This window comes from Doryrhamphus excisus, linkage group LG16, assembly GCF_037039965.1.
Source record: "Doryrhamphus excisus strain RoL-2023G ecotype Guam linkage group LG16, RoL_Dexc_Guam_v1.1, whole genome shotgun sequence".
Classification (NCBI taxonomy): domain Eukaryota; kingdom Metazoa; phylum Chordata; class Actinopteri; order Syngnathiformes; family Syngnathidae; genus Doryrhamphus; species Doryrhamphus excisus.
In genome coordinates, this window is record NC_136372.1 from 14854877 (window position 1) to 14869279 (window position 14403).

The 14403-nt window shown below is 39.4% G+C and overlaps 1 protein-coding gene across 1 annotated transcript; it reads left to right on the plus strand.

Moving 5' to 3' along the window:
* The first annotated feature begins 421 nt into the window (after positions 1-421).
* LOC131103587 (protein Tob1-like) lies at positions 422-4400 on the plus strand. The gene is made up of 2 exons (XM_058049973.2): positions 422-687; positions 2280-4400. The coding sequence occupies exon 2, from the start codon at positions 2446-2448 to the stop codon at positions 3472-3474; it is 1029 nt and encodes a 342-aa protein (XP_057905956.2). The 5' UTR covers positions 422-687; positions 2280-2445; the 3' UTR covers positions 3475-4400.
* Positions 4401-14403: the final 10003 nt, after the last annotated feature.

The window sequence follows — 14403 nt, forward strand, 5'->3', positions numbered from 1 at the left end:
CACGAATATCAATAGAATGTCACAGGAACGATGTCGCTGTCGCTTTAAAATTTGGGGGACGGGGTAGAGTGTATGTCAATGTCCTAAGGTTGGCTATTGGTTGTAATATACATATTGAAATATGTTTTTTTCCGCAATTATTTCGTACTTTAAAGTCAGTACGGCTTTTTAAATGTCTGCCATTTGCTGTCACCACAGCGGTGGCTTATCTCTGACGTCATCAAAGGGTCCCTCCCATTTCACGGAATCATATGTCTGAAACTGACACCGAGCCGCAGCCAATGAGAGTGCGATAAGGACGCCACTCCGAGGGCGGGGCTGCTTCCTTCCAGCCAATCGCAGTCGCCTACATTGTTTTGACCTCTGAAGCCGCATCACCGCCTACCTCGTGCCCATGGCGTAGGGAAGCTATAAATAAAGGCGCTCCTCCAGCAGGAAGGGACGAAGTCGCAGAACTCCCGAGAAGGAGGGAGCTACTCCGCTTAGCCTGCTGATTAACAAACCCTCGAAATCACCTTCAAAACCACAGAGCAAACGGCAATTTTCAGACATTTTTCATCTACTGGAATACCTTTTTTTATTGTTAATATATTCTGTGTGAAGAAAGTATTTATACTTTTTGTTCGCTATTTTGCACTAACTAACGGTACAACTTACCGAGAAGCTTTATTTTTTTTTACAAAACAAGTAAGTATTTCCCCCTTCGCTACACGTTAAGTGTTAACACTTAGCTGTCTTTATTTGGCTGCTGGAGCTCTGTTAACGCTTACTAAGCTGATTTGCTGCGTCAGTCCCACTAAAAGTTAAGATAGTGTTGAGCTCTCCCATTTTTGTTCTTTTCCAATAGCTTTCATATGACGTGTTGCTGCATTGAAGGTTATTTATGTACAGTGTCAGCTCGTAAATGATCTACTGCAGAGCTTCACTTATTGCAACAATATGCTTTGCTGGGCTTAAAGCTCTTATTTCGCAATTTCTCACCAACGGGAGGGGGGGCTGGGACTGTTACCCAAGCAGCCCCCCCCCTTCCTCCCCTTTCCCCTAAATCAACTTTTGAGTGCAGCAAAACTGGTGAAGGTTGTGTGTTTTGTTTGATTGCTAGTCGTTATTTGGTTATATTTTTTTAACGACATTGGTGCTATTTGTACTTTGACTGTGTAAATAAGGGTGTAGCCTTGTAGCATTGTTTGGATTTTTCCACACAGCAGTAGTTTGCGTTAGATATTATCCACACAGTTCTTACAGTCAATGCATTCCATATGTTTTGGGGTGTCATTTATGGCAAAAATGGAAAGATCTGAGGTCATTTTATGAGAATTAAGTCAAAATATTAAGAGAAGACACATGATCTAATGAGAAAAAGCTGTAATTTTACAAGAATAATGTAATACTGTGAGGAAAACTAACATGATTGTAGCAACAACAAACAAATAAACAACAAATAAAGAGTAAAGTCAAAATATTCTGTGAATAAAGTCATTTTATTATGAGGAAAAACATTTACTACAAAAGTAGTTGGCAAACTAAAAGAAAAAACAGAAACAAGAAAAAACAGTAATTTTACAAGAATCAAGTCAAAATATTCTCAGAAAAAAATTTTAATAGATTTTTTAAATTTTAATATAATTATTTAAAGAATAATAAAAAAATTATGAAGGAAAAATTATGTCATTTTAGTAGCAGAAAATTTAAATATTAAATACTTTTTAAAAAGTCCTTACATAAGAAATAAAACTAAATATTATGGCAATAAAATCGTAAAACTATGAGAAGAAAGTTGGATTTAAAAAGAAAAACGGCAGAAATGGACAAAATTATAAAGCCAAAATATTACAAGGAAAAAGTCATAATTTGACAAGAATAATGTAGTAATATTATGAGGGAAAACAACATCAATATAGTAGAATAAAGGCTGTTTGTGATATATTTTAACAAGAAAACAATTTTAATTTTACAGTACAGACATAAGAATAATGTCATACTATGAGGAGGAGTTAAAAAATATTACAAATTTTAATTTCATGGGAATCAGGTGATAAAATGTACAAAAATTATTTGAAAAAAAGTTAAAATATGTGAGAAATTAATCTACTTTACAACATAGCGGCCCTTGCATCCTTTCATTTTTCATGTGGCCCTCCGCTGGAAAAGGTTTGGACACCCCTGTTGTATATTACGTAACAGGATCCCAAGGCTGTTAACATATCAAGCTCTCACGACGAGAATATCAATAACATCTGACTAGTACGGTTCTAAAAGCGCTGTTGTCTTCTTTCCAGGAAACTTTCACAGCGTGTGGAATCAGACCTCCTCTGCAAGAACCGCACTTTGACCACCGAACAAGTTTTCGCTTCCCTCAGGCCGTTCTTAACCCGCCTGTTGTCGCCAACCACGGCTGAAAGCAAGCAAACCCAGCGGTCCCCCCTCGAAATCAGCAGTTAAGCTATGCAGCTTGAAATCCAAGTAGCTCTCAACTTCATCATCTCGTACCTGTACAATAAGCTGCCCAGGCGGCGGGTCAACATCTTCGGCGAGGAGCTGGAGCGGCAGCTGAAGCAGAAGTACGAGGGACACTGGTACCCGGATAAGCCGTACAAGGGCTCGGGGTTCAGGTGCATCCATGTCGGGGAGAAGGTGGACCCCGTGGTGGAGAAGGCGGCCAAAGAGAGCGGACTGGACATCGATGACGTCCGCAACAACCTTCCGCAGGACCTCAGCGTGTGGATTGACCCCTATGAGGTGTCCTACCAAATCGGTGAGAAGGGTCCGGTTAAAGTGTTGTACGTCGATGACAGCAACGATACGGCGGCGAGCAGCGGGGGACTGGATCTGGACAAGGAGATCAAGAACAGTTTCAATCCGGACGCGCAGGTCTTCATGCCAATCAGCGAACCCATGGGCGGCGCTTCTCCAGGCTCCAGCTCGCCCTCGCCCCCTTTCGGCCACTCGGCGGCGGTCAGCCCCACGTTTATGCCGCGCTCCACGCAGCCTTTAACCTTCACCACCGCCACCTTCGCGGCCACAAAGTTTGGCTCCACTAAAATGAAGAGCAGCGGCCGCAGCAACAACAACAACAACAGCGGCGGTGCTGGTACCGGCGGCGCCAACAAGGTGGCACGTACCTCTCCCACCAACCTGGGACTGAATGTGAACAGTCTCCTGAAACAGAAAGCCATCTCCACATCCATGCACTCGCTCTACGGTCTCGGTCTCGGAACACAGCAGCAGCAGGCGGCGGCCAAACCATCGGCTTTGTCTCCGAACGCCAAGGAGTTTGTGTTCCCAAACGCTCAGAGCGCACTCTTCCCAGGGGAGAGCTCGCTTGGTCTGGGCCCGCTTCAGTACAGCAACGCCTTCGATGTCTTTGCGGCCTACGGCGGCCTTAACGACAAGTCCCTGATGGATGGCTTGAATTTCAGCCTCAGCAACATGCAGTATTCTAACCAGCAATTCCAGCCAGTCATGGCCAACTAGCTACTAGCTTCACGCAGCAGCAACGACCAGATAATGTGACGCTATGATGGTGATGGTGATAGTGGTGGTGGTGGGAGTTCTCAACTTAAATGCACATTTGAAAAAAAAAAAAAAAAAAATGAACAGAATGTCAAGGATGGAAGAAAAAGTGACATCTTTAAGAAATACGAGCCCGAGGGTGATCGACTTTTTGCCCCCTTGAGTTATAACTTTTCTTTCTTAAAATGGTGACGCTTGTTGTACGAGATGTCCAAGCTTGGTTACCCAAACTTCATTATTGTTATTTCTTTTGCCAACCAAGCACAAAAATATTTTTTTATGTTACTGTTTGAAATATATATATATATAAAAACAAAACAAAACAAAAAAAACACCACCACAACTCATGGCCTCTTTCAGTATTTGGACATAACTGGATTTTGCCAATTTTTACCAGAAATTGGCATCGCTAAGTGGAATTCTCTGGTCTTTTTTCTAATTGTATAATTTAATTTAGTACAGAGTTTGTAAAATATCAAGAGTATCTATTGTTTCTACGACACGGTATTGCATTTATATCTTTTTACTACTCCAGTGATCTGTGATGGCTGCAGCAACTTTATGTTTTCTTTTTTATTGAAATGAGAAAAATGAATCCAGACTATTCTAAAGATTGTGTACAGAATATTCCGTAGTGGTGGGAATTAAAATTATTTGCTTTTTTTTCGGGGGGAAGGAGGCGAACAGAGTTGTATTTTCTGTTAAGAGTAAAAAAAAAGATTTTTGCTATATTATGGACAAAATGTAATCGTATATTAATTTTGTACCTACATTGTGCAATACTTGATAAAAACAAAACGGTATAACAAAGTATTCGGAGTCAGTGTCTTACATGTTAACAGGGACTGATAGTTTATTAAGTTTGTATTAAAAAGGCTTGAAAATAATGGCTTTGCTTGACTTGGGTCTTTGTGGGGGTGCAGGAAGACATGTTTCCAACATGGTGGGTGTCCAGTAGAGCAATTATTTGTACACCATTTCACAAAAAAATCATACTTTTTAACAGAGTTGCCAGTAAAAACAGACTTCATGGGGGCTTCGCAGCCTTCGGTGCACACGTAGGCGTATTGTCGTGTGTACCTGATGACCTTTTGAACTGTGACCTTGTATATTGCATAACAAACTGTGTAGTCATAACAAACACAGGAAAATGCAGCATAACTACATTTCATTGAACTGTGGTTTACAATAAACAACGGGAAAATAAATACAATTAGACGTTTTTTTGTAAATACATCAAATATTTTGTAAATGCACATACATTTTGAAAATAAGGACATTTTGTTTTGCTGTTACGTCGGAAGCTTATTTATTCCCACGTTGTTCGGTGGCGCTTAAACGCACCATGAATGTGGTATCGGCGACAAAGTGAAAGCTTGGTGTAAATTTCTCCGACGCTGCTACAAATAGACTCGTAGTATTTCTCATCTCACAATTGTGCCCAGATGCCAATACTATGCTTGAATGCCTAAAGGTGAGGTTTTTATGTCATTATGTGTCGAGTTGCTAGCTAGTGTTGAGTTGCTAGCTAGTGTTGAGTTGCTAGCTAGCTCGTTTGTTGGGTGTCAAGGTAATTCGTGTTAGCTTACTTCCTGTCACCGACATGTCAAACTTCGATGTGGTTATCGCCTCTCCGGAAGACAAACCCCAGGCTTGTACCTATTGTAACGCCTTATCTATTTTGTGAGTTAAATATGATTTAGCAAGGTACTTTTCTGAGACCTTTATTTTTTCGTTGCCGCCGCACAGGATGTAATACGAATTGCTTTTATTGTGAAGACCGGAAGTTGAGTTTATGGTCATCTTGGTAAGACCTCGGACAATAATGCTTGTCTTTGTTTATTTGGAACGAATAAGTAGCATTACATCACACTACATGTCTCTACAAAGGGAAGTATACATTGTGTATGTAATTTAAAATGCGCCTTGACCATTTTAGGGTGCAAATGTCTTTGTATCCTTGGTGGAAAATAAAGTTTGGACACAGAGTGAGCGGTGATGGTGGACCATGAGGAATCACTCCCCCTCAGGTCATCAGCACAAGTCACTTATTAACTAATGAAAGCCATCACGCAGATGCTGGAAAACAGCATTAAAATGCTCTGCACAAGCTCCTTCCCGACAAAATGGCTCCTGTAAATGGATAACTGGCTCCAAAGGGCTGAGTTGTGTGCTCTGAGGACACAATTGTTAATGTTTGCACTGAAAAGACGGTGCAAGTGAAGGTTCCACGCGCTCTTTGCACCATAAAAAGGGGAACATTTAATGAATATTATGTATTATTGCACATAATAAAATGAAAACAATGAAAGTAATTACCATAAAATACAAAGATGTTGGTTGGAAAGCTTCTCTGCTCAATGTTATGCTTGTTAGAATATAAAATACAATAGAATCGGTACAGCTTTGTGGCAGAATCAATGAAAAGCAGTATATTATAGTATATGCAGTGGTAGTATATAAAAAGTACAATCATATACTATGCTAAGACATAGCTTGGAATATTGCACTTCAGTGAATTCCCACAAGGTAGGATTCTTATTTATAAATGGAATATTTTTGTAGTTACAGCATAGACAACATTATTAGAGCTCTCCAGACATAAAATAACACCCCTATAGTCACCTTTACACTCCTATTACCCTATATAGGAGACATAATAGTAGCCCGTGTTAGGTATTATTGGGACGATTATTGAGATGATACAAATTTGCAACAAAAAAGAAAGCCTGCTGCTGTGAAATTGCCACTATTGCAAATATAGAATGAGGATATGTTACATGCTATCTATGGCTAACAATTAAATCATGCGTGTCATTCATTATCTAGCAGCTTTCTGACAGCATTTCTGGTTCTATGGTTATCGTCACATTTGTTCTCTTTGTTTTTACTGGTACCTTTCAATGGTAGCGTCACAAAAAAACTATGATATGTATGTATATATAATGTGCTGCACGGTGGTCGAGTGGTTAGCGCATAGACCTCACAGCGAGGAGACAAGGGTTCAATTCCACCCTCGGCCATCTCTGTGTGTTGTTTGTATGTTCTCCCCGTAGGTTTTCTTCGGGCACTCCCACATTCCAAAAACATGCTAGGTTAATTGGCGACTCCAAATTGTCCATAGGTATGAATGTGAGTGTGAATGGTTGTTTGTCTATATGTGCCCTGTGATTGGCTGGCCACCAGTCCAGGGTGTACCCCGCCTCTCGCTCAAAGACAGCTGGGATAGGCTCCAGCACCCCCGCGACCCTCAAGAGGATAAGCGGTAGAAAATGAATGAATGAATGTGCACTGGGGGGGGGCGCGTACAACAATGAATCTCACACACAATAAAACTAAAATAAAGTAAAATTATTCCAACAACATGCATGCTAGGTTAATTGGCGACTCCAAATTGTCCATAGGTATGAATGTGAGTGTGAATGGTTGTTTGTCTATATGTGCCCTGTGATTGGCTGGCCACCAGTCCAGGGTGTACCCCGCCTCTCCCCCTAAGACAGCTGGGATAGGCTCCAGCACCCCTGTTACCCTTGTGAGGATAAGCGGTAGAAAATGAATGAATGAAAATATAATAGAAATTTTCTGTGCCATTTTTCCCGCACATTCGGATTGAACTCCAAGCGGCATCGCTTTTGGGTCGTTCCACCATATTGACTTTGTGGCGTTGCCGCATATCTTAAAAAGGTTACCGACTAAAATAACCCCGACCCTTGTGGCGTATCATGATCCCTCCAGGGGTGGGCGGCTCATCATCACTTGACTGTCTGCGCGTCCCCTGATACTCTTTGGGGCCTGATAGTGCGTTGTAAAGTTCACCGTGTGTGTGTGTTGGTGCGCTGATACTGTGTGTGTGCACCGCAGCGTGTGATGGGAGTGTTTGGTGATCATCATCAGGGTGAATGTCTCTTAGGAGCAGGCCGTGCTTAAAATGCCTTTTAAATGGTTTATGGCTGCTGTTTGCCAGCCATCTTGGGAGTATCTTTGTTATTTTTCTATTTGTATAGGATGATTACATAGTATTTCATCCCACTAATGTAACCCGACGACAATTATTGACTGAAGAGGTTGTGTTCTTTGCTGAAAGATAGTGACTCAAGCGTTAGCGGTGTTATGTAACGACTTTAAAAGCTGCTATTAGTGCATTCTTTTCCTTCACTGCGACCATGCTCACTGATAAAACCCTTAGATATAAGGACAGCAGCGACCGCGTTCTTAATTAAATAAGCAAGGGCATGTCCTCCACAGCAGCTGGCTGCAACTTCAGGAAGATTTAGTAGGAAATTAAACAAAAAGTCGAGCAGTATTTTATGGTCTTCACAGGGCTCTTTTCTGGCAACAGAGTGGTACAATTCAAACCACGTCAACGGCAACATGAAGGATTGCAGTATTTTATTTACATCAGAAAACTGCAATTTAAAAGTGTTGAAAAAAAGTTGAAAAAAAAACCAAAGGCTAACCCCTTACGTTTTTTCCAAAAATCGTCACCTGAATTTTTTTTTATTTTTTTGCATTTATAGGTCCTTCCGGGACCCCCGATGAGCGTGTGGGAGGTTTCCACTTCATACCACATCAGAAAACTGCAATTTAAAAGAGTTGAAAAAAAGTTGAAAAAAAAAAACAAAGGCTAACCCCTTACGTTTTTTCCAAAAATCAACACCTGAAAAAATTTGTCTTTTTTTGCATTTATGGGTCCTTCCGGGACTCCCGATGAGCATGTGGGAGGTTTCCACTTCATTCCACATCAGAAAACTGCAATTTAAAGGACTTGAAAAAAAAGTTGGGAAAAAAAACAAAGGCTAACCCCTTACGTTTTTTCCAAAAATCGACACCTGAAATTTTTTTTATTTTTTTGCATTTATAGGTCCTTCCGGGACCCCCGATGAGTGTGTGGGAGGTTTCCACTTCATTCCACATCAGAAAACTGCAATTTAAAGGACTTGAACAAAAAGTTGGAAAAAAAAACAAAGGCTAACCCCTTACGTTTTTTCCAAAAATCGACACCTGAAATTTTTTTTATTTTTTTGCATTTATAGGTCCTTCCGGGACCCCCGATGAGCGTGTGGGAGGTTTCCACTTCATACCACATCAGAAAACTGCAATTTAAAAGAGTTGAAAAAAAAGTTTTGAAAAAAAACCAAAGGCTAACCCCTTACGTTTTTTCCAAAAATCGACGCCTGAAAAAAATTGTCTTTTTTTGCATTTATTGGTCCTTCCGGTACCCTCGATGAGCGTGTGGGAGGTTTCCAATTCATTCCACATCAGAAAACTGCAATTTAAAGGACTTGAACAAAAAGTTGGAAAAAAAAAAAAAGGCTAACCCCTTACGTTTTTTCCAAAAATCGACACCTGAAATTTTTTTTTTTTTTTTGCATTTATAGGTCCTTCCGGGACCCCCGATGAGCGCGTGGGAGGTTTCCACTTCATACCACATCAGAAAACTGCAATTTAAAAGAGTTGAAAAAAAAGTTTGGAAAAAAAACCAAAGGCTAACCCCTTACGTTTTTTTCCAAAAATCGACACCTGAAAAAAAAATTTCTTTTTTTGCATTTATGGGTCCTTCTGGGACTCCCGATGAGCGTGTGGGAGGTTTCCACTTCATTCCACATCAGAAAACTGCAATTTAAAGGTCTTGAAAAAAAAGTTAAAAAAAAACAAAGGCTACCCCCTTACGTTTTTTCCAAAAATCGACGCCTGAAAAAAATTGTCTTTTTTTGCATTTATTGGTCCTTCCGGTACCCTCGATGAGCGTGTGGGAGGTTTCCACTTCATTCCACATCAGAAAACTGCAATTTAAAGGACTTGAAAAAAAAGTTGGGAAAAAAAAACCAAGGCTAACCCCTTATGTTTTTTCCAAAAATCGACACCTGAAAATGTATTTATTTTTTTGCATTTATGGGTCCTTCCGGGACCCCCGATGAGCGTGTGGGAGATTTCCACTTCATTCCACATCAGAAAACTGCAATTTAAAGGACTTGAAAAAAAAGTTTGGAAAAAAAACAAAGGCAAACCCCTTACGCTTTTTCCAAAAATCGACACCTGAAAAAAATTGTCTTTTTTTTGCATTTATTGGTCCTTCCGGGACCCCCGATGAGCGTGTGGGAGGTTTCCACTTCATTCCACATCAGAAAACTGCAATTTAAAGGACTTGAAAAAAAAGTTGGGAAAAAAAACCAAAGGCTAACCCCTTATGTTTTTTCCAAAAATCGACACCTGAAAAAATTTTTCTTTTTTTGCATTTATGGGTCCTTCCGGGACCCCTGATGAGTGTGTGGGAGGTTTCCACTTCATTCCACAGCAGAAAACTGCAATTTAAAAGAGTCGAAAAAAAGTTGAAAAAACCAAGACTAACCCCTTACCTTTTTTTCCAAAAATCAACACCTCAAAAATATGGTTTTTATTTGCATTTCTGGGTCCTTCCGGGACCCCTGATGAGGGTGTGGGAGGTTTCCACTTCATTCCACATCAGAAAACTGCAATTTAAAGGACTTGAACAAAAAGTTGGAAAAAAAACCAAAGGCTAACCCCTTACGTTTTTTCCAAAAATCGACACCTGAATTTTTTTTTATTTTTTTGCATTTATAGGTCCTTCCGGGACCCCCGATGAGCGTGTGGGAAGTTTCCACTTCATTCCACATCAGAAAACTGCAATTTAAAAGAGTTGAAAAAAAGTTGAAAAAACCTAGGCTAACCCCTTACCTTTTTTTCCAAAAATCAACACCTCAAAAATATGTTTTTTCTTTGCATTTCTGGGTCCTTCTGGAACCCCCGATGAGGGTGTGGGAGGTTTCCACTTCATTCCACATCAGAAAACTGCCATTTAAAAGAGTTGAAAAAAAGTTGAAAAAACCAAGGCTAACCCCTTACCTTTTTTTCCAAAAATCAACACCTCAAAAATATGGTTTTTATTTGCATTTCTGGGTCCTTCCGGGACCCCCGATGAGGGTGTGGGAGGTTTCCACTTCATTCCACATCAGAAAACTGCCATTTAAAAGAGTTGAAAAAAAGTTGAAAAAACCAAGGCTAACCCCTTACCTTTTTTTCCAAAAATCAAAACCTCAAAAATATGGTGTTTTTTTGCATTTCTCGGTCCTTCCAGGACCCCCGATGAGGGTGTGGGAGGTTTCCACTTCATTCCACATCAGAAAACTGCAATTTAAAAGAGTTGAAAAAAAGTTGAAAAAACCAAGGCTAACCCCTTACCTTTTTTTCCAAAAATCAACACCTCAAAAATATGTTTTTTTTTTGCATTTCTGGGTCCTTCCGGGACCCCCGATGAGGGTGTGGGAGGTTTCCACTTCATTCCACAGCAGAAAACTGCAATTTAAAAGAGTTGAAAAAAAAGTTGAAAAAACCTAGGCTAACCCCTTACCTTTTTTTCCCAAAAATCAAAACCTTAAAAATTTTTCTTTTTCTGAATTTCTGGGTCCTTCCGGGACCCCCAATGAGGGTGTGGGAGGTTTCCACTTCATTCCACATCAGAAAACTGCAATTTAAAAGAGTTGAAAAAAAGTTGAAAAAACCAAGGCTAACCCCTTACCTTTTTTTCCAAAAATCAAAACCTCAAAAATATGGTGTTTCTTTGCATTTCTCGGTCCTTCCAGGACCCCCGATGAGGGTGTGGGAGGTTTCCACTTCATTCCACATCAGAAAACTGCAATTTAAAAGAGTTGAAAAAAAGTTGAAAAAACAAAGGCTAACCCCTTACCTTTTTTTCCAAAAATCAACACCTCAAAAATATGTTTTTTCTTTGCATTTCTGGGTCCTTCTGGAACCCCTGATAAGCGTGTGGGAGGTTTCCACTTCATTCCACAGCAGAAAACTGCAATTTAAAAGAGTTGAAAAAAAGTTGAAAAAACCAAGGCTAACCCCTTACCTTTTTTTCCAAAAATCAACACCTCAAAAATATGGTTTTTATTTGCATTTCTGGGTCCTTCCGGGACCCCCGATGAGGGTGTGGGAGGTTTCCACTTCATTCCACATCAGAAAACTGCAATTTAAAAGAGTTGAAAAAAAGTTGAAAAAACCAAAGCTAACCCCTTACCTTTTTTTCCAAAAATCAACACCTCAAAAATATGTTTTTTTTTTTTGCATTTCTGGGTCCTTCCGGGACCCCCGATGAGGGTGTGGGAGGTTTCCACTTCATTCCACAGCAGAAAACTGCAATTTAAAAGAGTTGAAAAAAAAGTTGAAAAAACCAAGGCTAACCCCTTACCTTTTTTTCCAAAAATCAACACCTCAAAAATATGTTTTTTCTTTGCATTTCTGGGTCCTTCTGGAACCCCTGATAAGCGTGTGGGAGGTTTCCACTTCATTCCACAGCAGAAAACTGCAATTTAAAAGAGTTGAAAAAAAGTTGAAAAAACCAAGGCTAACCCCTTACCTTTTTTTCCAAAAATCAACACCTCAAAAATATGGTTTTTATTTGCATTTCTGGGTCCTTCCGGGACCCCCGATGAGGGTGTGGGAGGTTTCCACTTCATTCCACATCAGAAAACTGCAATTTAAAAGAGTTGAAAAAAAGTTGAAAAAACCAAAGCTAACCCCTTACCTTTTTTTCCAAAAATCAACACCTCAAAAATATGTTTTTTTTTTTGCATTTCTGGGTCCTTCCGGGACCCCCGATGAGGGTGTGGGAGGTTTCCACTTCATTCCACAGCAGAAAACTGCAATTTAAAAGAGTTGAAAAAAAAGTTGAAAAAACCAAGGCTAACCCCTTACCTTTTTTTCCAAAAATCAAAACCTCAAAAATTTTTCTTTTTCTGAATTTCTGGGTCCTTCCGGGACCCCCGATGAGCGTGTGGGAGGTTTCCACTTCATTCCACATCAGAAAACTGCAATTTAAAAGAGTTGAAAAAAAGTTGAAAAAACCAAGGCTAACCCCTTACCTTTTTTTCCAAAAATCAAAACCTCAAAAAATTTTCTTTTTCTGAATTTCTGGGTCCTTCCGGGACCCCTGATGAGCGTGTGGGAGGTTTCCACTTCATTCCACAACAGAAAACTGCAATTTAAAAGAGTTGAAAAAAAAGTTGGAAAAACCAAGGCTAACCCCTTACCTTTTTTTCCAAAAATCAAAACCTCAAAAAAATTTTCTTTTTCTGCATTTCTGGGTCCTTCCGGGACCCCTGATGAGCGTGTGGGAGGTTTCCACTTCATTCCACAACAGAAAACTGCAATTTAAAAGAGTTGAAAAAAAGTTGAAAAAACAAAGGCTAACCCCTTACCTTTTTTTCCAAAAATCAACACCTCAAAAATATGTTTTTTATTTGCATTTCTGGGTCCTTCCGGGACCCCCGATGAGGGTGTGGGAGGTTTCCACTTCATTCCACATCAGAAAACTGCAATTTAAAAGAGTTGAAAAAAAGTTGAAAAAACCAAGGCTAACCCCTTACCTTTTTTTCCAAAAATCAAAACCTCAAAAATATGGTGTTTTTTTGCATTTCTCGGTCCTTCCAGGACCCCCGATGAGGGTGTGGGAGGTTTCCACTTCATTCCACATCAGAAAACTGCAATTTAAAAGAGTTGAAAAAAAGTTGAAAAAACAAAGGCTAACCCCTTACCTTTTTTTCCAAAAATCAACACCTCAAAAATATGGTTTTTATTTGCATTTCTGGGTCCTTCTGGAACCCCTGATGAGCGTGTGGGAGGTTTCCACTTCATTCCACAGCAGAAAAGTGCAATTTAAAAGAGTTGAAAAAAAGTTGAAAAAACCAAGGCTAACCCCTTACCTTTTTTTCCAAAAATCAACACCTCAAAAATATGGTTTTTATTTGCATTTATGGGTCCTTCCGGGACCCCCGATGAGGGTGTGGGAGGTTTCCACTTCATTCCACATCAGAAAACTGCAATTTAAAAGAGTTGAAAAAAAGTTGAAAAAACCAAGGCTAACCCCTTACCTTTTTTTCCAAAAATCAAAACCTAAAAAATATGGTGGTTTTTTTGCATTTCTCGGTCCTTCCAGGACCCCCAATGAGGGTGTGGGAGGTTTCCACTTCATTCCACATCAGAAAACTGCAATTTAAAAGAGTTGTAAAAAAAAGTTTAAAAAAAACAACCTTACCTTTTTTTTCTAAAAATCAACACCTCAAAATATAGTGTTTTTCTTAATTTCTGGGTCCTTCTGGGACCCCTGATGAGGGTGTGGGCGTTTTTTGCTTTATTCCAGAGCAGAAAACTGCAGTAGAAAAAGTTTTGAAAAGAAAAAAAATTAAAGGCTTTCAACTCCACTCAGAGATGGCCAAGGTTGGGATTGAACTCCCGTCTCTTAGTTCCCAGGCCTGTGCACTAACCACTCGACTGCCTTGCAGACCTTCATGCAACTCTTCTTTCTCTCTTATGCACTGTACATACTGTATGTAACTATGTATGCGTCTATGTATGTATGTATGTCTGTATCTATCAATATATGTGCACACTGTATGTATGTAATGTATATATGCCTGTATTCTTTCAAGTATGAGAATTACCCTTTAAAATTTAGATTTTTAGTGTTCTCATGAGAAATGAAATAATGCAAATGGAAAGTTTTCCATCATAACAACTTTATTCACATTATAGGTGACAGTTAACGTTAACATTTTGAAAATCTTCACATACATACATACTGTACATACATAGAGACACACATAGTTACATACACTGATACATAAATATAGACCTATGTACATACATACATACATTACAGGTTGTATTTTAAATGTTCTTATAATGCTAATAGGAATAATCTGTTCCTGTGTCAAACGTGTCACCATCGATCATAGAAACTTTATTCATACAATAGGTGATGTTTTAAGTAACATTCATAGTAAAAGTCATACAATAAAATGAGGTTAAGCTCTGTTAGCAGTAGATAAACATTATCACTGACAAGAAGTTCACCACCAAAAATTTTTT

What these genes read in the sequence shown, in the direction of transcription:
- LOC131103587 (XM_058049973.2), top strand. Translation starts at nt 2,446, where the DNA reads ATGCAGCTTGAAATCCAAGTAGCTCTCAACTTCATCATCTCGTACCTG.